Genomic DNA, 21,495 nt, shown 5'->3' with positions numbered 1-21,495 from the left:
GCAATGCATAATTATTCTCTTTAAAAGCTATGCAGTAGATTTAACACAGATTTCCAGCATTACAAATACAAAACAAGGGACTTGTTTAGTTATATTGGCTTTACATGTCATAAAAGATTAAACCCACTAGATCACTTTTCAGATTGGGGGGGGGGGGGGGGGGAGTGAGGTAAAAATGTGCAGATACATTTTCACTTCTTTGTTCCCTACTGGTTGAACTCCTCACTCCAGACAGTTCAGCTTTCTCCTGAGCTGCAGCCCCCATGTTTTCATGACTCGGAGCCTCAGGTGCCTTGCCAAATGGAAGTTCCTAGCATATGACTGCCAAAGGACCCTTGAGGACAACTGAGGCTTCCAGTCTCACTGGATATTGTAAAGAAATCCCTTCCCATGATGCTGCAGAGGTGGGTCGGTCTAGAACAAGCACTGCATTCTGGGGGTCAGCCAACGGCATCCTCAGATGTGATAGATAACTGCCATTCCTAAATTACCGGCTTAAGTTTACTTTTACATTACTTACAGAGTCCATCTGCACTGCCTATATAGCTACTATTTTGAGTGGAACTACTGCCAAGACATTGACACCTTTCTCTTCAGGTAGCTTATAACTTTGTCTGTTTTAATTAGATTAATCCTTTGAAAGATATAAGGGTCCTCCCTCCACCCAAAACCCAGAGAAAGCTGGTAAAGATGGCGTGTGTGAAATCACTTTTTGTGACAAGGATGTAAGAAATAATCTCTGTCTCTCTTTACATTATCCATTTAAGTAGCTTTCACTGTGAGCCTGATTACACATTTCAAGTTCTTTGAGAGGGTAAGGATGGTAAGGAGGGTAAGGATGGGAAGCAAATCCTTCTTTAAATGAAGCAGCTCATTAACTTTATTAACGTTTTGATGTACATGGACTATATAATGGCTTTTAGGACAACGCCCCATGTGATATACAGCACATTCACGTCACCCCATGCCCACTGAAAAGCAAAATGATTTAGCCCTTTTCTCTTGTTTTGCAGGTCTGCAGCACATTGCATTGCGAAAACAGAATTTTGCTACACCTCTACTGGTGCTGGCAGTGGACTGTTGGACTCTCTATGGACAATATCCTCCAGTGTTTTAGGACGTACCCACTGTTGTTCTTTACTTCTCTACACAAAAACTGGATATGAGGTAAGGACAATTCTTTAGAATGCAAAAAATGCTTAGTGTCACTTGTGCCTGAATGAGTGACACTTTTAGCGTCTGTGTCCGCGATCTGGTTGTCGACCTACAAGCGACAAGTCATTAATCAAGAAGTGTCTTTGAAACTCACTTGTCCTAAATGACATCTTCAAACCTAGAGAGAGGGGAGATAAATTACAATTAATCATAATTTAGTCTTAATGGATTAGCTATACCTGTAAAATATATTTTTTTTACTTGGAGATCAAACTACTTATAATACCAGATCTGAGGGGTAGAGCATTCAAAACAAAGAAGAGTGATGGCAAAAAAAAGATCAACCAAATTGTACAATAAGTCTGAGATATATATATTTACACATACATATATATATATATATATATTTATTTATTTTTTACCTTTTAGAGCATATATTGTATATATGTTTCTCAATCATGTTTAAATCCACCTACCATTACCATTCCAAGCATCTACTACTCTTTTGGTAAAATAATACTTTCTAAGATTAGTTTTTGAACTTTCTTCCTGCTACTAAGAGGTCAGCTCCCTGTGTTCTTGGTCCTCATATTGAAAATATTGCCCACCAGAACCATATTCACAGCCTTCGTGTATTTAGGGTGTAACGGAACCTCAACCCACACTGTACTTGTGGACTTCCATCAGTATACGGTTTCCTCCCAATCATGAACATAGATATCAGATTTTCCCTGCCGCCCCATACAAAGCTAGTCGCCAACTTAGCTTGTACTGGAATCTCAGTTTATTGAACAGTCACACAGAATTTATATACAGCTTGGACCCTCCCTCCTGTTCAGATTACCACAAACAGGTCAGGGGTTGCCTGATTATATTATCCTATGCAGATGAAATTGTATACAGAAATAGAATTAACCTGAATTAATTATCTAGCCATCTGGACAGAAACAATGTGAGGTCATTAACATTTAACAATGGAACAGACAGACTTAACAATCCACACCACATCTCAATAGACAGACAATAGGACAAGACTGCCAGTGACAGTCTGTCCATCTCCTACATTTCAGTACATGGGATACACATCTAAGCATTGCTTTGATTATTAAGGAGTCACAGACTTCATTACAACAGGCTATAGGACTCACAGTGTAAAGTTGGATTAAATCTTCATATTTCTTGAGAGATATTGTTGATAAATATTACTCTCCCATTTGAAGTTATCCAAACCACTTTCTCAGTGTCCATTAGGTATCTGTCTTTCACTCCCAGTGACGGTGAGTACCGTCACATAGGGTTTCCTCCAGACTGTGTACATAAAGTCTCTCCTGATATACTTTATCCCCCAGGCCTTGTTTGATACAGCAGGTCTATTCGCAGTTCTCAATGCCCAACAGTAACCCTCGGCAATGAACATAATTGACTACATTTATCTTTCTCCGGTGTGTATATAAAGTTCTAATTGGGTAATATTCGCACAATTTAAATTAATTTGATGTGTATAATCTGTGACCACTTGATGCAAGTATTTTTAAACCACATAGTGTAGTCACTTTTTAATATCACAAATAATTAAAACTGGACCTGAATGCACAGATGCAGTCCCATATACACTAGCCTAACATAGAAAAAATATGGGACTTTTAAAGGATCAGGCCAAAGAAAAATTGCAGATGGTTATATATGTTTGTTTATAGTTTACATTAGATGTAGACTTTACAGATAATGAAAAAGGATTTTTTTTAAAAATGCATTGATATACATTACAATACATAACACTAAGTATGACTGCCAAGATATATAAATAAAAGACAGATACTTTAAGATTGTTTGACGAAATGCATTGAGAAGCTAAGTTCACTTCATCAGGAGATAAAGCAATTTTCCGGTTAATAACTTACATCTGCAAGGAGACCATGCCATCAAAGCGCATGGTATTAGAAAGAATATGCCCCCATAAGAAGGAAAGAAGTGTCAATCTACTTATATGTTCATAACTGGTTTGTGAAAAATAAATAAAGGGTCATACTAACACAGCAAATATGATGCACAGCACATCACTTAGCAAGTCATCAAACAGGGAACACTCTTGTCCACAAACGGAGTGTGGGACAGATCGCCAATAGGAGTATAAATTGAAGACATACTATATACTAAGGTTTTCTTATCAGTTTATACCATAGGTCCTTTATCCTTTTGTATTAGTATACACTGGTCCCTCTGTCCCCATTTTGGGCCCTCCTATTGGTTATCTGTCCCTCCCTCAGTTCCCGGGCATGACTGTCACAATTGGCACTTAGCCATTGTACTGACTTTTCTGTGAGGGACCGCACAGCATTTCGGTTTCATGATATGCTAAAATGTACAGGTAATGCTCTGCACATCCTATTTGCTGTGTAAGTATGACTTTTTATTTTCAGCTGTAATTTTTCTTTGGCCTGTCCCGTGGGCATATGTTTTCTATGTTTGGCTGCTTTTTATTATGAATCACAACCTGCACACAAATGATGCTGATTGACACCATCCCACCGGCAGCTATACTAATCATTCGAATAGTGTTGGGTGGCCTGGAGGGCATACAGCAAAGAACTTGTAGAGGTCAGATGTGTTGAGATGACTCGAAAAGGAATCTATAGAATTGTAGGACCCATTCAAACTGATATGTTAATAGTAATACACTTTAAAGCATCACTACAGTAGTGGCAATGCACTGCACTGCAATGTGTGGTTTTTCCTATATTAATTCTAATTGTGCTCAGCTTGCTTTATCATACCAAAGTGAGTGCAATGTACATTTATAAAACATAGCTGCGCTTTATAAAGGCCCATTCACACCAACTCTGTTGCAGTAATGCACATACACAAAGAAATGCAGCCTGAACTGTTTTTTTTTTTATAGGTTTGAGAGGTGCTTTTTAATTGCATTCCATAGTGTGAATATATCCCTAACCCCTTATCTACCCAAGTACATTTATAAACACCCTGATATTCTAGGGGTTTCAACAAGCTCACAGGTGCTTTGGTATTCAGTTTTTAAGTCCGCAGTCTGTTTCATGTAAAAGTGAACAGGGTGGCTCTTGAGTTGCCTAATCCTTTTTACAGAACCATTAATGTAGTGCCTGCAGTTCTTGGGGCATTTTACTGTAGCCCCAAGAAGACTGGGAGAGCCCAACACTGAGGGCAGCAGGAGCTTGGAGCACATATTTTTTCCAATAACCTCTGTGACATTTGAACCCAGGAGCAACATGTTCAGCCGTGACCAAACGTTTTAAGAATGACACGAATATAAATTTTCACAAAGTCTGCTACCTCAGTTTTTATGATGGCAATTTGCATATACTCCAGAATGTTATGAAGAGTGATCAGATGAATGGCAAAGTCCCTCTTTGACATGAAAATTAACTTCATCCCATAAAAAAAACATTTTCACTGCATTTGTGGAGAAGGCCCAAGGAAGTCCAGCAAGCGCCAGGACTGTCTCTTACAGTTGATTCAGCTGCAAAATTTGGGCACCACCAGTGCAGAGCTTACAAAGCAGCAGGCAGGTGTGAGTGCATCTGCATGCATGCACATTGAGGCAAAGACTTTTGGAGAATGGCTTGGTGTCAAGAAGGGCAGCAAACAAGCCATTTCTCTCATAGAAAAACATCAGGGACAGACTGATATTCTGCAAAAGGTATAGGGGGATTGGACTGCTGAGGACTGGGGTAAAGTCATTTTCTCTGATGAATTCCTTTTCTGGTTGTTTGGGGCATCCGGAAAAAACCTTGTCTGGAGAAGAAAAGGGGAGAGCTACCATCAGTCCTGTGTCATGCCAACAGTAAAGCATCCTGAGACCATTCATGTGCGGGGTTGCTTCTCAGCCAAGGGAGTGGGCTTACTTACAATTTTGCCTAAGAACACAGCCATGAATAAATAATAGTACCAAAACATCCTCCAAGAGCAACTTCTCCCAACCATCCAAGAACAGTTTGGTGAGGAACAATACCTTTTCCAGCATGATGGAGCACCTTGCCATAAGGCAAAAGTGATAACTAAGTGGCTTGGGGAACAAAACCTCAACATTTTGGGTCCATGGCCAGGAACCTCCTCAGATCTTAATCCCATTGAGAACTTGTCAATCCTCAAGAGGCAGGTGAACAAAAAAGCCCCACAAATTCTGAGAAACTCTAAGCATTGACTATGCAAGAATGGGCTGCCATCAGTCAGGGTGTGGCCCAGAAGTTTATTGACAGCATGCCAGGGCAAACTGCAGAGGTCTTGAAAAGAAGGGTCAACACTGCAAAAATTGACTCTTTGCATAAACTTAATGTAGTTGTCAAAACTTTTGACACTTATGAAATACTTGTATTTATACTCCACTATATCATAGTAACATTTGACAAAATATCTAAAAACACTGAAGCAGCAGACTTTGTGAAAATTAATATTTGTGTGATTCTCAAAACTTTTGGCTACGGCTGTATTACATCATTCCCTGGCTACTGCAGTTGAGAGAGCAGCAAGCAAGCAGAATCTGTGCTTGATACCGTGGAGGGCAGAGGTGACATTGGGGGTCTAACAGATTCCAGATGTCACCTGCCGATGCTATCACAGAGGGCTTGTTAGGGCCCCCTTGTGATAGCAACAGATAAATAAAAAAAAATAAAATTACAGTGTCAAAAAAAAAAAGGAAAATGTAAAAGCACCCCTGTTGCCCACGCACCCTTAGGTTACACACACACACACACACACACACACACACACACACATACAGGTGCATCTCATAAAATTAGAATATCATCAAAGAGTTAATTTATTTCAGTAATTCAATTCAAAAAGTGAAACTAATATATTTTATACAGATGCATCACACACAGAGTGATATATTTCAAGCATTTCTTTCTTTTAATTTTGATGATTATGGCTTACAGCTAGTGAAAACCCAAAATTCAGTATCTCAGAAAATTTGAATATTACATAAGACCAATAAAAAAAAAAAAGTATACACTCAATACTTGGTCTGGGCTCATTTTGCTGCATCAATGCGGTGTGGCATGGAGGCAATCAGCCTGTAGCACTGCTGAGGTGTTATGGAAGCCCAGGTTGCTTTAATAGCAGCTTTTAACTTGTCTGCATTGTAGGGTCTGGTGTCTCTCATCTTCTTCTTGACAAAACCCCACAGATTCTCTATGGGGTTTAGGTCAGGCGAGTTTGCAGGCCAATCAAGCACAGTGATACCATGATCATTAAACCAGGTATTGGTACTTTTGGCAGTGTGGGCAGGTGCCAAGTCTTGCTGGAAAATGAAATCAGCATCTCCATAAAGCTGGTCCGCAGAGGGAAGCATGAAGTGCTCTAGAATTTCCTGGTAGAGGGCCGCGTTGACCAACACCAGCAGATGGTTCCCCAAATCATCTCAGACTGCCTAAAATTTTGCATTTCATTTGAAAATCAAGGTCCCCGAGTCTGGAGGACGAGTGGAGAGGCACAGAATCCAAGTTACATGAGGTCCAGTGTGACGTTTCCATCTGCTGGTGTTGGCCATTTTCCAGGAGGACTTGACACCTGCCCACACTGCCAAAAGTACCAATACCTGGTTTATTGATCATGGTATCACTGTGCTTGATTGGCCAGCAAATTTGCCTGACCAAAACCCCATAGAGAATTTGTGGGATATTGTCAAGAGGAAGATGAGAGACACCAGACCCAACAATGCAGATGAGCTGAAAGCCACTATCAAAAGAAACCTTGGCTTCCATACCCCTCAGCAGTGCCACAGGCTGATCGCCTCCATGCCACGCTGCATTGATGCAGTAATTCATGCAAAAGGAGCCCCGACCAAGTATTGAGAGCATACTATGCTGTACATGGACATACTTTTCACTAAGCCAACATTTCTGTATTAAAAATCCTTTAATTTTTATTGGTCTTATGTAATGTTAAAACTTTCTAAGATACTGAATTTTGGGTTTACACTAGTTGTAAGTCATAATCATCAAAATTAAATGCTTGAAATATATCACTCTGTGTGTAACGCATCTATACAAAAAATAGATTTTGAATTCATACTTACCTGTAAAATGCATTTTGTGAAGTACATCATGGGACAGAGAACCATTAATCATAACATATGGGTTATATAGTCACCTATAGGTGAAGAACACTGGCAAGCAATCAGAATTTATGACCCCCCTAAATAACCCCTCCCACACAAAGTACCTCGGTTTTGTAGCAAGCAATAAAGACCCTATAGAAGAGGAGAGGGACCTCTGTGTCCCATGATGTACTTCAAGAAATGGATTTGACGGGTAAATATGAATTAAAAATCCATTTTTATTTTCGTACATCATGGGACACAGAGCCATTAATCATAACATATGGGATGTCCCAAAGCAATGTATCTGAGTGGAGGGGGCCACCATCTGACCCCAAAAGAAGGATTACACCGCCGCCTGCAGAACACTGCGGCCAAAAGTAGACTCTTGGGTCCCAACATCCACTCTGTAGAAACAAGTGAACGTATGTACTGACGACCAGGTCGTGGCTTTGCAACTCTGAGCAATAGAGGCTTGATGGCGATGTGCCCAAGAGGCCCTACTCCTCTGGTAGAATGTGCCAGGAATGTTACAGGAAAAGGTGGAACCTTTCCTACCAAACCATATGCCTGGGTAATAACCTGGCAAATCCAACTAGAAATCGTAGATTTAGATGCTGCTAACCCCTTTCTGGGCCCCTCTGGCAGCACAAACAAGCTCTTGATCTTACAAATCTGAGCGGTCTCCTTTAAGTAAAACTTCATCAAGATAATGTATTAACTTTTCCTCCTCTGAGTAAGGATCTGGAAAAAAAGAAGGCAGTATAATGAAATGAAAGGCAGACTCTATCTTGGGCAAAAAATCTGGGTGTGGACGTAAAATCACCCTATCTTGATAAAATATCAAGAATGTCTCTTTACAGGAAAGAGCTGCTAGTTCAGATACCCTTATAGCTGAACTTATCACAATCAAAAAGACCAGTTTTCTGGTCAAAAGAACCAGGGAAGCCTGCCCCAGGGGTTCAAAAGGCTGTTTTTGTAAAACTACCAGCACCAAATTCAAGTCCCAAGGACACAGTGGTGGCTTCACAGGTGGAAGCAAACGCAATATTCCCCGGAAGAAGGTTTGGACCAACGAATGGGAAGTGATGGGTTCCTGGAACAAAAAATGATAAAGCTGACACCTGCCCTTTAATCGCGCTCAAAGCTAATTTCATATCCACCCCCGTTTGCAGAAAACTAGAATTCTCCCTATAATATATAAGCGGGGATGCCATTCTCTGGCTTCACACCAGGCAATGTAGGATTTTCAGACCCTGTAATAAATATTTCTAGAGACTGGTTTCCTAGTGTTTATCAGCGTATGAACTGCCGGGCCAGATACACCCTGCTCTTTTAAGATTAGGGATTCAATAGCCAAGTTGTCAAATTTAGAAACTGTAGAGCAGGGTGAAATATCTGACCTTGAGAGAGCAGGTCCGGACGCAGTGGAAGAACCCAAGGCCTCGTCACTGCCAACTTCTGGATTTGTGCATATCAAATCCTCCTCGGTCAAGGCGGAGCTACTGGCTTCCCCTCTAGCTGGATCCTGCGCCACAGACGCAGTATCAGATGCACCAAAGGAAAGGCAAAACTCCTCCCAAGGAGTCACCAAAGCATCCACCCCAACTGCAAGTGGATCCCTGGTCCTGGACACAAACCTCTCCAACTTGTTGTTGAACCTGGATGCCAACAGATCTACATCTGGGACCCCCCAGCATAGGCAGATTGATTGAAAAATCTCAGGATGGAAGGACCATTCCCCTGGAAACATCTGTAGATGGCTCAAAAAATCTGCCTGCCAGTTCTCTATTCCTAGAATAAACACTGCTGTCAGCCATGGCACAAATCGCTCTGCCCAGTACAGGATGATATCTGATATCCACCTCTTTTTGGGCTGAGCGACTCCTTGTGCCTCCTTGACGGTTGACAAAAGCCACATCCGTGGCATTGTTGGATTGCACCCTGACAGGGTGACCCCGAAGTCTGGGTGTCCAGAATTTCAGAGCCCGACTGACTGCACAAATTTCCAAAATGTTGCTGGGGAGACGCCTCTCTATCCAAGACCATTTCCCCTGGACAGTAGCTTCCTCCAGAATCGCTCCCCAGCCAGAGAGACTGGCATCTGTGGTCACTACCTTCCAGGTCACTGGAAGAAAGGATTTCCCTTTCACCAGATGCTGCCTGGGACTCCCCTCCTCATTGGCTAAGACAACAGCACGGCACGATTGGCTCCCACTGCTGTCATCAAAATAATTCAGCCAATCACGACAGAGGGGGGACGGGGTCGGGTCACGGCTCCGTGTCAGAATGGAGCTATGACTCGGCTCGGTTGCCCCCCCCAGCAAGCTGCTTGCTATATGGGCAATCAACAGGAGGGAGGGGTCAGAAGAGCCGAAGAGGGACCTGAGAAGAGGAGAATCCAGTCTGCTCTGTGTAAAACCAACTGCATAGAGCAGGTAAGTATGACATGTTTGTTATTTAAAAAAAAAAAAAAAAACTAGACTTTACAATCACTTTAAGGGAGCATTCACACCCTGCCTGCAATTCCATGTAATCCCAGCAGGGGTTCTCGCAATTAGGCAGCCCAACTGAAAATAATGGGAAGCTGCCGTCACTCACTGCTAATCACACCCACTTGCATGTAATTGCTCATGTAGAAATCCTATGCGTGTGAACAACCCTGGACTCTGACTGCCTGTGTCCAGGGCTGATCACTACTTGAGAGAATACATGCGGGTGGACACAGTTAGCACGAGACCTGACAGCCTTCTATTTCTTTCAATGAGGCTGCCTACTTGCAGCTAATCGAGGGGAACCCCCACTGGGGTTCTCACATCTAAATCAAAGGCAATTGGCATTCCAGGTGTGAATGCACCCAAACTCCAAACTGATAACCAGTTATTTTAGGGTTTTTTTTCCCTGAAAATATGCTTTTAATACAGTACAGTAGCACAAATAATGTGTGACAAACTGCAACTCCCAATATTTTATTCTACAGGGCCTCTGTTTTCAGAAGCTATACAATTGTTTGTAAAATTAATTTCCAGAAAGATGTTAATGTGTGTTTAAAATTGCTCTGGTTAATTTATTAGATATACAGTACTGTGAAAAAGTTTTAGGCAGGTTTGAAGAAATGCTGTAAAGTAAGAATTTTTTTCATAACTAGAAGTGTTTATTTTTATCAATTAAAATGGAAAGCAAATGAACAGAAGAGAAATCCAAATCAAATCAATATTTGGTGTGACCACCCTTTGGCTTCAAAACAGAATCAGTTATTCTAGGTACACTTGAATGTAGTTTTTAAAGGAACTCGGCAGGTGGGTTGCCTCCAAACATCTAGGAGAACTAACCACAGATCCATGATGGCCTCAATGGTAAGAAATACAGGCAGATACATATTCATCATGCCATACCATCAGGGAGGTGTGTGATTGTCCCCAAATTTATTCTGCAGCAGGACAATGACCCCAAACATAGAGCTAAGGTCATTAAGAACTATATTAGTATAAAGAAGAACAAAGAGTCCTGAAAGTGATGGTATGGCCCCCACAGAACCCTGATGTCAACATCAACGAGTCTGTCTGGAATTACATAAAGACAGAATAATTTGAGGCAGCCTACATCCACAGCAGATCTGTGGTTAGTTCTCCAAGACGTTTCCAACAACCTACCTGCTAAGTTCCTTCAAAAATTGTGTGTAAATGTACCTAGAAGAATCAATGCTGGTTGAAGCCAAAGGCTGGTCATGCCAAATATTGATTTTATTTAGACTTCCGTTTGCTCACTTTGCACTTTAAAGAAAGGATCTTTCCTTACCTCCTGACATGTTCAAACGGGTTCCCCTTTTTGTCATGTTATTTGCAAACTAATGATATGTATTCCCCCGGGATGGTGTCTATGGGGTGATTTAGCAGCTCCTTGTGTCCATTAGATTTTAGGAAGGGAATCTTTCCTACATATGTTAGCAATCTGGCTTGCCTCTGCTCTGGCAATCTGGTTGTAGAGATCTTATGTCTAATATAAATCTTTGTTGATTTTTCTGTAACAGATTTGACACAAGCCGATTGAGCGATGTCTTTTGGTTGCCTCAGAATGTAAGGATGTGAAGATATCCAAGTATTTGTTACATGGATTTTACTTAAGACCAGTGAAGAAACAATGTGTTTTCTCTTTATCCATAAGTTATATGGTTTACAACCACATTCTTGGAACCTTTTTCATTTAATTTGAATACACATTATCGTATTCACTTTTGAGTATTTGATTGTAAATTTTTCAAATTAAATCCAATATTAGGCCTTTTTTGCACTTTATTTTGGTATCTTAATCTTTTGCTTAATTTGCACATTGATTGGCAATATGTATAGCATAGTTTAAACGATGATTGGAAATGCTATGCATAGGTGGGTATATTTGTTTCACACATCGATCTTTTTATTACGTTTTATTTTTTGCAATGCAATATAAGGGTTTTAGGTTTGTTTTTTTTACTCTTAGCATATTGCTACAAGTATTTTCTCTCTCATGGTCCATTCACCATCAATTCGAGATGTATAAAAACAAAAGAAAAAGGAAAACAAGAGATAAAGTTTATATCTGTATGTATACACTGATGTTTTTACTATTGAAGTTTGTATTTGTCATTGTAGAGACAATCAGGCAACTAATTGATTATGGGTACGAGCCCTACAGGATGTGTACTTAAACAATGGTTCTCTGATGTCTATTTTATAGTGAACAAGCACACTGAGTCCATGTGAAACATGTCTACATTTTCCTTGTTGCACCTTGTACTTAGACATGTGTCAATAAACAAGAAATTGCTTCATTCAAGCTCCTTTGTGGTGTGAGGCCGTTTTCTCTCTTTGTCTGAATTGAATGAGCTTGGCATAGTACATCTCAGAATATAAAATGTCCTGTTTTTGGGTACAGGATTCCTAAGGCCTGTACCCAATTTAAACAAGAAAAGACGTGACAACAAAGGGGCTTTATTACATGTGGACATAACTATTACATAGGATAACAAGGTCAGTACTGCAGTCTGTTTTGTTCAGTGTGCAAATTCAGGAAAAATCTCTTAACTTCCTTTCATCTTTTGAATTGTTCTTTTGTTATACATAACCACTATATGTTCCGATGTGATATTTGCTAACTAATTAATATTTTTCCCATTTAACTAAACTTCTATTGCATGCTCATATGGAATTTACAGCCTGTAAGTTATTGATATAAAATAATTAGTGGGTCTGGCACTGCTAGAGTTAATTGTTTCCTATGACGACATACTATTGGTATTTTCACGTGTACAGAGAAAAAGTAAAAAAGTTTTGATAGCGACAGGTGTGTGTGTTCCTCAGAAAACGAATACACAAAGTGTAATATTTCCCATGTCTGAGGTATGGAAGTCAAATAATAATTAAAAATTCAATATGTGCTATAATCTAGTATTAAGTGCATTGCATCTTACTATACACCATCAATGATGAAAATACTAAATTGTATATAAATATAAGAAAATGTTTAAAGTGTCATGTGCTGTTAAAAGTGCACAAACTTTAAAAAAACACAAATCCATACTATATGACAAACAATATCATTATAAAGTGACAAGTGTTGAATTAAAGTGCTTCACAAAACTCAGAGAATTTGTGTCCAAATGTAAATGATATCATATACAGAACAAGTCCTCTAGAAATAAAGTGACAAGTGCTCTTCAAAGTGCTCCAAGTGATATCTGTGACATTGGTGCTGCTCCACAAGCCGTGCTACCCTAATGGTCCCACACTCACCAGAACTCAGTCCCCTCTAGGGGGTTTCAGACCTGTCAAACAGTTAGCTCTGACCGGGTCAGCTGACTCAGGATCCACAGCCAAATGTCCCCTTAACCACTTCAGCTCTGGAAGGTTTTACCCCCTTCATGACCAGGCCATTTTTTGCTATTCGGCACTGCATAAATTTAACTGACAATTCCGCGGTCGTGCGACGCTGTACCCAAATGCAATTGATGTCCTTTTTTCCCCACAAATAGAGCTTTCTTTTGGTGGTACATGATCACCTCTGCAGTTTTTAGATTTTGCGCTATAAGCAAAAAAAAGAGCGACAATTTTGAAAAAAAAAAAAAAAACACAATATTATTTACTTTCTGCTATAAAACATTCCTAAAAAATTTTAATTTCATTTTTTTTTTTTTTATAGTTTAGGTCAATTTGTATTCTGCTACATATTTTTGATAAAAAAAAAATTCCAAAAAGCGTACTTTAATTGGTTTGTGCAAAAGTTATAGCGGGATAGATTTTTAAACTTTTTATTTTTTGTTTTTATTAGTAATGGCGGCAATCGGCGATTTTCTTAGCGGGGCTGCAACATTGCAGCGGACAGCTCAGACCCCTACCTGACATTTTTGACACATTTTGGGGACCAGTGACATTAATACAGTAATCAGTGCTAAATAATATGCACTGTTACTGTATAAATGACACTGGCAGGGAAGGGGTTAATACTGGGGGTGATCAAAGAGTTAAGTGTATGCTTATTTGTGCTTACTGTTTTGGGGGAGGGGGTCTGTGACAGGCACAGAGAGATCGGTGTTTCAGCTCTCTGTGCGACAGAAGAGCCGCCTGCTTTGTTTACATAGGCAGACGGCTCTTCTGTCAGTTTCTGTGAAGATGGCGGGAGGCCAGCGGCAATCGTGCCCGCTCCGCCCGCAGTCTGGCTCCCGATGTGTCTAATCACAGTTGGATACATTTATTGCATACCACAAATAGTGCACTTACAACAATGTATACTCAAATCAGCGTGTAGAAAACAAACAGGAATTCTGGGTTCCATGCGTTCCAAGGCCCGTGCCGCAGAGCCACAAGCGTCTTTGCGTCACTTCGGGCACTTCGGGATCTGTTTATCCAGGATCCTGAGTCGGCTGATCCGGTCAGAGCTAGCTGTTTGACAGGTCTGACACCCCCTGAGTTCTGGTGAGTGTGGGACCATTAGGGGAGCACGGCTTGTGGAGCACCACCAATGTCACGGATATCACTTGGACCACTTTGAAGAGCACTTGTCACTTTATTGCTAGAGGACTTTTTCTGTATATGATATTGTTTTGTGAAGCACTTTAATTCAACACTTGTATCTTTATAATGATATTGTTTGTCATATAGTATGGATTTGTGTTTTTTTAAAGTTTGTGCACTTTTAACAGCACTTGTTGACACATTATACATTTTCTTATATTTATATACAATTTAGTATTTTCATCATTAGTGGTGTATAGTAAGATGCAATGCACTTAATACTGGTTTATAGCACACATTGAATTTTTTATTTTTTTTTACTTCCATACCTCAGACATGGGCAATATTACACTTTGTGTATTAGTTTTCCAAGGATTACACATGCCTGTCGCTATCAAAACTTTTTTCCTTTTTCTCTGTACCATGTGAAAATACAAATAGTATTTTGTCATAGGAAACAATTAAAAATAATTAGTGGGTCTGGCGCTGCTAGGTTATTTCTACTTTACTTTTCCCTATCAGGGATAGTAATTGGGAAGGCAGCAGCTAAATTTAAACTTTACATTTTACCCTCTCCTAAACTATTCCCTTTACATTGTGCGGGACTTTATTTTATTATCTTGTGTAAGTTATTGATGTTTGTGTTCTTCTATGTGTAAAAGTCTATTTATGAAATTGATCACTTGCACTTGTTATCATACAGATTGTCACTGTAGCTAAATATTTTTCTCAGGACAGGTTTCCCTTCACATTACCTTGAAATTACCTGAAGCAATCTAATGATTGATTATCACACGGGCCTGTATAAAGAGATCAGGAATACATGACATGTTAATGAGTGCTGATGACTGGTGTGGGAAATGGTCCAAAGAACTGAATGCACAGGAAAAAGAAAATCTCCAGGTAAAAACTGTGGGTTTTACTATAGCTACTTTTATTTCATGTGCAATTGTAATGTTTAGAAAACTTGTACTTGAGGACTCCTGGCCTGTTAATAAGGGAAAGATAATCTGCATAGGGATCGTGAAATGACCTGTATAGCTGCATTGACCTTGTAACTGGACACTATTCATTATGTGCCAGGTGTGTGTATCCAGGGGGTCATACCTGATGTGCTGCAGGCCTCACCCCAGTGGCTGGCCTTCATGCTGCTGCACGCATCCTTGTCTGTTTTATTCTGATGTTCCTCTGTCTTCTCCAGACTGAAGGTCTACGAGGAGCAAAAGAGAAGAAAGATGTGTTGTGAGACTATGCTGTCATTTAACCAGTCTGTGGGCCAACAATTGCATTTAAATCAAGTTCATTGCAGGTGTTGTAGCCCTGAGCTTGTCTTAACCCCTATGACTGCTGTAATAAAACACCACAAGTCATTGATCGACTAGAAGAATGCTGGCCACTACATCATTGCCAGTTAAAGGCTTAAAAGGTGCAGGCTGCATAAAATACTAAACATATGACCTCCTCAGCCTGCACCTCCCCGGCTTTGGTTTACATCTTGCTGTGCTAAATGGAGAGGTTTGGTTACAGTAGATACCAGTGCTCAGCATAAATGAGTACTCCCCTTTTGAAAAGTAAGATTTGAATCACAAAACACAAGAACAATTTCCAAAATTTTAACAAAACTGAGTTTTATAAAACATTTGTTTAGCTCATTACAGGAAAGTAAGGTTAAAAAACTTAAATTAACAAATCTTCAGTTTTACTCAAATTAGTTGATGCAAAAATGAATACACACCACAACAAAAACTACTACATCTAGTATTTTGTATGACCTCCACAATTTGTAAGGACAGCACCAAGTCATCTAGGCATGGAATGAACATGTTGGTGACATATTCCAACACCTATCTTTTTCCATTCTTTAAGAACAACCTCTTTTAGAGCCTGGATGCTGGGTGGAGAGTGATGCTCAACTTGTCTCCTCAGAATCCCCCAGAGGTGTTCGATTGGGTTCAGATCAGGAGACATACTTGGCCACTAAATTACTTTCACCCTGTTCGTCTTCAGAAATGCAACAGTGTGGCCTTCGATATATGTTTGGGATCATTGTCATGTTGGAAAAGTGCACAACAACCAAGGGTACGGAGTGATGGTATCATCTTCTCTTTCAATAGAGAGCAGTACATCTGTGAATTCATGATACCATAAATGAAATGCAGCTCCCCGACACCAGCAGCACTCATGCAGCCCCACAGAAGGACACTGCCTCTACCATGTTTCACTGTAGGCACCATGCATTTTTTTTTGTACTGCTCACCTTTGCAGCCATTAGTTCTAAAAACATTTATCTTGGTGTCATCATGTCAGAGTACAGAGTCCCAGTAGTCTTCTTGTTTTTCAGCATGGGCCCTTGCATATTCTAGGCAGGTTTTTTGTGCATGGGCTTTAGGAGAGGCTTCCTTTGTGAACGACACCCATACATGCCATTTCTCTGCAGTGTACGCTGATTGTGTGTCACAGGAAACAATCACCCTAGTTTGGCTTTCTACTTTTTTAGCCAACTGCAGTGAACTTGCATAGCGATTTTCTTCAACACTTTTCATCAGAAGATGCTCCTGTCGAGGTGTTAACTTTCGTGGACGGCCTGGACGTCTCTGTGGGATGGTTGCAGTTCCATCCATTTTGCTAAATTTTTGTATCACTTTTGCTGCAGTACAGTATTCTGACTGACAGAAAAAGCTACACTATGTAAGAGATTTTTAGGGCACCGCTACACAACATAGATGTAGTAAAATGCAAAAAAAGTTTATTGTAATCAGTTTAAAAAAACAATATATGGATAAAAATTCATATGAAGAATAAGTACATAATCTACAGTGCCTTTGCGAAAGTATTCGGCCCCCTTGAACTTTGCAACCTTTTGCCACATTTCAGGCTTCAAACATAAAGATATAAAACTGTAATTTTTTGTTAAAAATCAACAAGTGGGACACAATCATGAAGTGGAATGAAATTTATTGGATATTTCAAACTTTGTTAACAAATAAGAAACTGAAAAATTGGGTGTGCAAAATTATTAAGCCCCTTTACTTTCAGTGCAGCAAACTCTCTCCAGAAGTTCAGTGGGGATCTCTGAATGATCCAATATTGACCTAAATGACTAATGATGATAAATAGAATCCACCTGTGTGTAATCAAGTCTCCGTATAAATGCACCTGCACTGTGATAGTCTCAGAGGTCAGTTTAAAGCGCAGAGAGCATCATGAAGAACAAGGAACACACCAGGCAGGTCCGAGATACTGTTATGGAGAAGTTTAAAGGGTATGTCTCTATCAGTTTTTCACATTGAGAGACAAACTTTTGCCCATTCCTCCTTGCAAAACAGCTCGAGCTCAGTGAGGTTGGATTGAGAGCGTTAGTGAACAGCAGTTTTCAGTTCTTTCCACAGATTCCATCTAATGATTGTGATTCTTCACAAAAAATTACAATTTTATATCTTTATGTTTGAAGCCTGAAATGTGACAAAGGGTCGCAAAGTTCAAGGGGGCCGAATACTTTCGCAAGGCACTGTATCTAAAAAGATAAACCCCAAACAGAGGAGAGCAGGTATTACACTTAAATAAAAAAAAATGTATATAAAAGGAATATATACCAAAAACAAGTTGCAGGTGATGGGAGGTGAGAGGTTATAAAGGCAGGCAGCCCTCCAAGTCTAGAGAATGGGTAGGCATCTACCACCTGGATTAAAAAACCACATGGTAGCAGTATACATAGAGACCCACAGTAAATATAACAAAAAGAGAGACCAAAAATGGCCAACTCCAACGTAAAACCACATCCAAACATGCTAAAGGTCCTGAACGTACTAGAAGATCCCGGGGTGTTACTGGGAAAGCTGTAGCACCCACTAATAAGGCATCACAAAAAAGTAAGATTCACGATGGAAGGGCTCAATCAATGATTAATATCCCAATAGGTGGATGGGCAAACTGCAATCATAATGGGCCCAATGAGGAGTTGCTACAAACCCAGCAGGAGTACAGCTGTGAGCCGCATGTGGTGTGCTATAAAGCCGCCGTGGTGTCTCCCACCTCATGGCTGGAGGGTGATGTCACTTCCTGCGGGGCGCAGCATCACTCCGGTATGACGGAACCACCAGTGTGCGCACCCAGCGAGTGCAGTAGTGCCAGCACGCATGTGAAGCTCCAGAGACAGGGAGGCGCAAGTATGTGACCCCCAAGCCAGAAAAGTTGCGCACTTCTCTTGTGTAAAGAAATTATTTTCTTTCTCAGGCTTTGTGATATTTCTCTTCCATGGGATGCCATTGCTGACAGCATGAAATGGAAAGGGGTTTTCTTTGTAAAGTAACACCCTTTTATAATCAACTGTCTGCTGGACATCTGTTTAATGAATAATTACTCACCTGTAGCTGAATGCATGGTAATTAGGATTTTGTTGTCTAAAATGTAGCTTTGCGTCCAAGAGTTTCATTGGGGTGTATTAATTTTTGCAATGTGATCTTGAATGAATTTGTTAGGAAAGATACTTTTTTGTGTGTGCAAATTAACAAATCTTGGTTGCAATCAATGGTCCGCATTCGTGGGAGTATTTTGCAGTAAAGTGTACCACATAAAATGTTGGGTGCCCAGCCACGCACAACGCAATCGCAGATTTTGCAGGATGGACCATCTGTAGGCAGGGTGGCATGCCCGAACACTCCCACACCTAGCCACTAACACTGGGCACCGGAATGTAGCGCTGTCTGCCGGCAGCCCGGCATGGATGCAAACATTGATGACCGGTCCAACAAGCTGTTGCTGGCCATGGTGATCATCCTGCAGTATGTGTGCCCAGGCAGTCAGTATATACTCTCAATGGCGGTTTGGCCTGCATTCCATGTGTCCACACTGCTTATGTATGTATGCAGCTGCAGTGAGAAGTGGTGGTGGTCATTCATCAGGCTGCATGTTCCTCATGCTTGCTCCCTGTCTGCTTGCTGTAACCTCCCCTGTCTACCCCTGCTGCTCCAAAATCATCTTTCTGGCTGACCTACTGTTTACCGAACAGTGAGATTTCTCTCCCTCCCAATCTTCCACACTGTCAGCTCCAGCAGTAGACTCCTGACTCACTCTTCTGAATCTTCTCACTGTGCAGGACTACAGGTAGAAGCAGTAGCCTTGCTTGGATTGTTCCCCCTTCAGGATGTGGCAGAGCTGGGGCTCAGGTGCTCCTGAGACATGGTGGGTCATGGGTGGCGAGCAGTCAGTGGAGGATGATGGGCATAGCAGGGGGCGGGGGCACAGTACAGTGACACCGCCTCTCCTCAGCAGTGCAGTACAACAGCAGCAGGGGAAATTCTCTACCCCCTGGTGCAGGGAGCAAAACTGAGAGCTCAATATGCGGCCATGTCACCATATCGGCCCGTCCTAATGAGCTTCATTGAATGCAATAGGGGACTGCCAAGGAGCCAGTAAGCGTTAAGAAACGGTTTCTCAACAGCAGGAAAATAGCAAATGCCATAGTATGATGGGAACACACTGATCTTATAAGGTGCAAGTTATCGAAAAACATGATTTAGGTAAAACATACCATGCAAAACCCTTGCACCCAAACATTCAGGATAATTGACCCCATGCTTGTGCTCAGCATTTCATCAAGTCTCTTAAATAATTTAAATAATGAGTATGATTTCTGGGAACTGGCTTCTGTGCACATCCATCAGGGGGCCACATGTGAGCACTGATAAAAGGAGAACATTTTATTCAAACAAACAGCACACTGTCATCTGATCCTCCCTGTATCCCTGGCCGCAGTGCATGTCTAGGTGAATACATGCCTTTCTATCTCTGATCAGTCTCACATGGCCACCTTCACTGGTAAGGCTGCACAATACAAAGTGACAGGAGCTTGTAATCTCACTCCGATTCCTAGGTAGGGCACACAGTATCCTGCAGCTCTAGACTATAACTCCAGGCAAAGATATACACTTTAGTTAAATTATGCATTTAATTAAAATTTCAAAGGAAGTTAAAACGACGGTATTGCTAGTATTGCCTAAAATTGTATTATTGTCCCACAGTCCACAGCAGAAATCAGACTTTTTGGCCCATGGTGCACTTGTTTTCAGGGACTAGGGTGGGGGGAGAGAATACCATTTATGAAAGCGGGCATTCCTGACTCTTCAGGGTTATAATCCTGTGCTTCGTACCTAGTAAATGACTAACCCAAAACCAGCAAGAAACATGTCAGCAATGATGTCCTGTACTACTCCCTGCTCACTTTAAAAGGGAAGTTCAGGATTTAAAAATCCTGAAACATCACTGATCGCTCTGTCTCCCTTTCTGCTCTGAGCAGAGAGCCAGGACAGTTAGTTAGCAGCTCTCCTCTATCCCCTGCATCGCTCACTGGTGCGCTGGACTGCGGGAGGGGCTGGCTCAGGCTGTCAGCAGATCGCTGAGAGGCTGTTCCAGGTGCAAGTCCAGGCATCTAGATGAATCCCAACAAAATGGTCGGGATCTTTGTTGAGCCTGGACTGGCAAAATGACGTCAGCCGACAGCGGACTTTTGCCCACTGTCGGCTAAAAATGGGTTACAGGAGTGCAGAACAAACTGAGAATAGAAGAAGTATGGCCAAAAAAGCTTTGACCATACCTCTCCTTTAACCCCACTGTTCACGCTTCCAGGAGATACTAAAGAGAACCTGCCACTGTAAGTAAAATTATGTTGCCTATTAGCTCTAGCCCATTAATTAAGCAGATGCTGCATGTGGTAGGGGACATCAGATGCAAGTGTGGGGGCACAGCAGTGGTGGGATTCAGCCGGTTCGCACCGGTTCCATAGAACCGGTTACTAACGTTCTGCGAGTTCGCAGAACCGGCTGAATCCCTCTGCGTGTCCGAGCGCAGTACAATTGAATGTCCCGCGCTCGGACCGCGCAGCCGCAGACGTGGCGGCCAAGGAGCGGAGCAGTGCGCCCTGACCCGCCCATTCTGTGACAATAGCGAATGAGAATTCGCTATTGTCACACGGATCCTCCTCCTGGCCAATCAGGGAGCGGGTCCTCCCGCTTCCTGATTGGCCGAAAGGCAAACACCGTGCCATTGGACGAAGAGGAGGCGCCGCGGGAGGACTGAAGACTCGGAGACGCGGGGAGCCGGGGACTGAAGAGAAGCTGCGAGAGAGGTAAGTGCGGGGGGATCGTTGGCACTCTGCAATCATTGAGGGCAATGTGTGGCTGGCACTCTGCAATCATTGGGGGCAATGTGTGGCTGGCACTCTGCAATCATTGGGGGCAATGTGTGGCTGGCACTCTGCAATCATTGGGGGCAATGTGT

General features: G+C 41.5%; 1 protein-coding gene across 1 annotated transcript in view; it reads right to left on the bottom strand.

Annotated features, from left to right (window-relative positions):
* Positions 1–1,209: 1,209 nt before the first annotated feature.
* EDN3 (endothelin 3) overlaps positions 1,210–21,495 on the bottom strand; it is a 268,908-nt gene continuing 248,622 nt past the window's right edge. Inside the window, exons 4-5 of the mRNA XM_082272933.1 lie at positions 15,328–15,430; positions 1,210–1,333 (exon numbers count right to left, since the gene is read on the bottom strand). Of these exons, the coding sequence (XP_082129059.1) occupies positions 15,364–15,430 (67 nt within the window). The 3' untranslated portion in view covers positions 1,210–1,333; positions 15,328–15,363. The remainder of the gene's footprint in view (positions 1,334–15,327; positions 15,431–21,495) is intronic.

This window comes from Pelophylax lessonae (assembly GCF_965119305.1).
Source record: "Pelophylax lessonae genome assembly, chromosome: 11".
Taxonomy (NCBI): domain Eukaryota; kingdom Metazoa; phylum Chordata; class Amphibia; order Anura; family Ranidae; genus Pelophylax; species Pelophylax lessonae.
The sequence above is the reverse complement of the archived record's forward strand: the minus strand, read 5'-3'. Positions and strand labels throughout refer to the sequence as shown.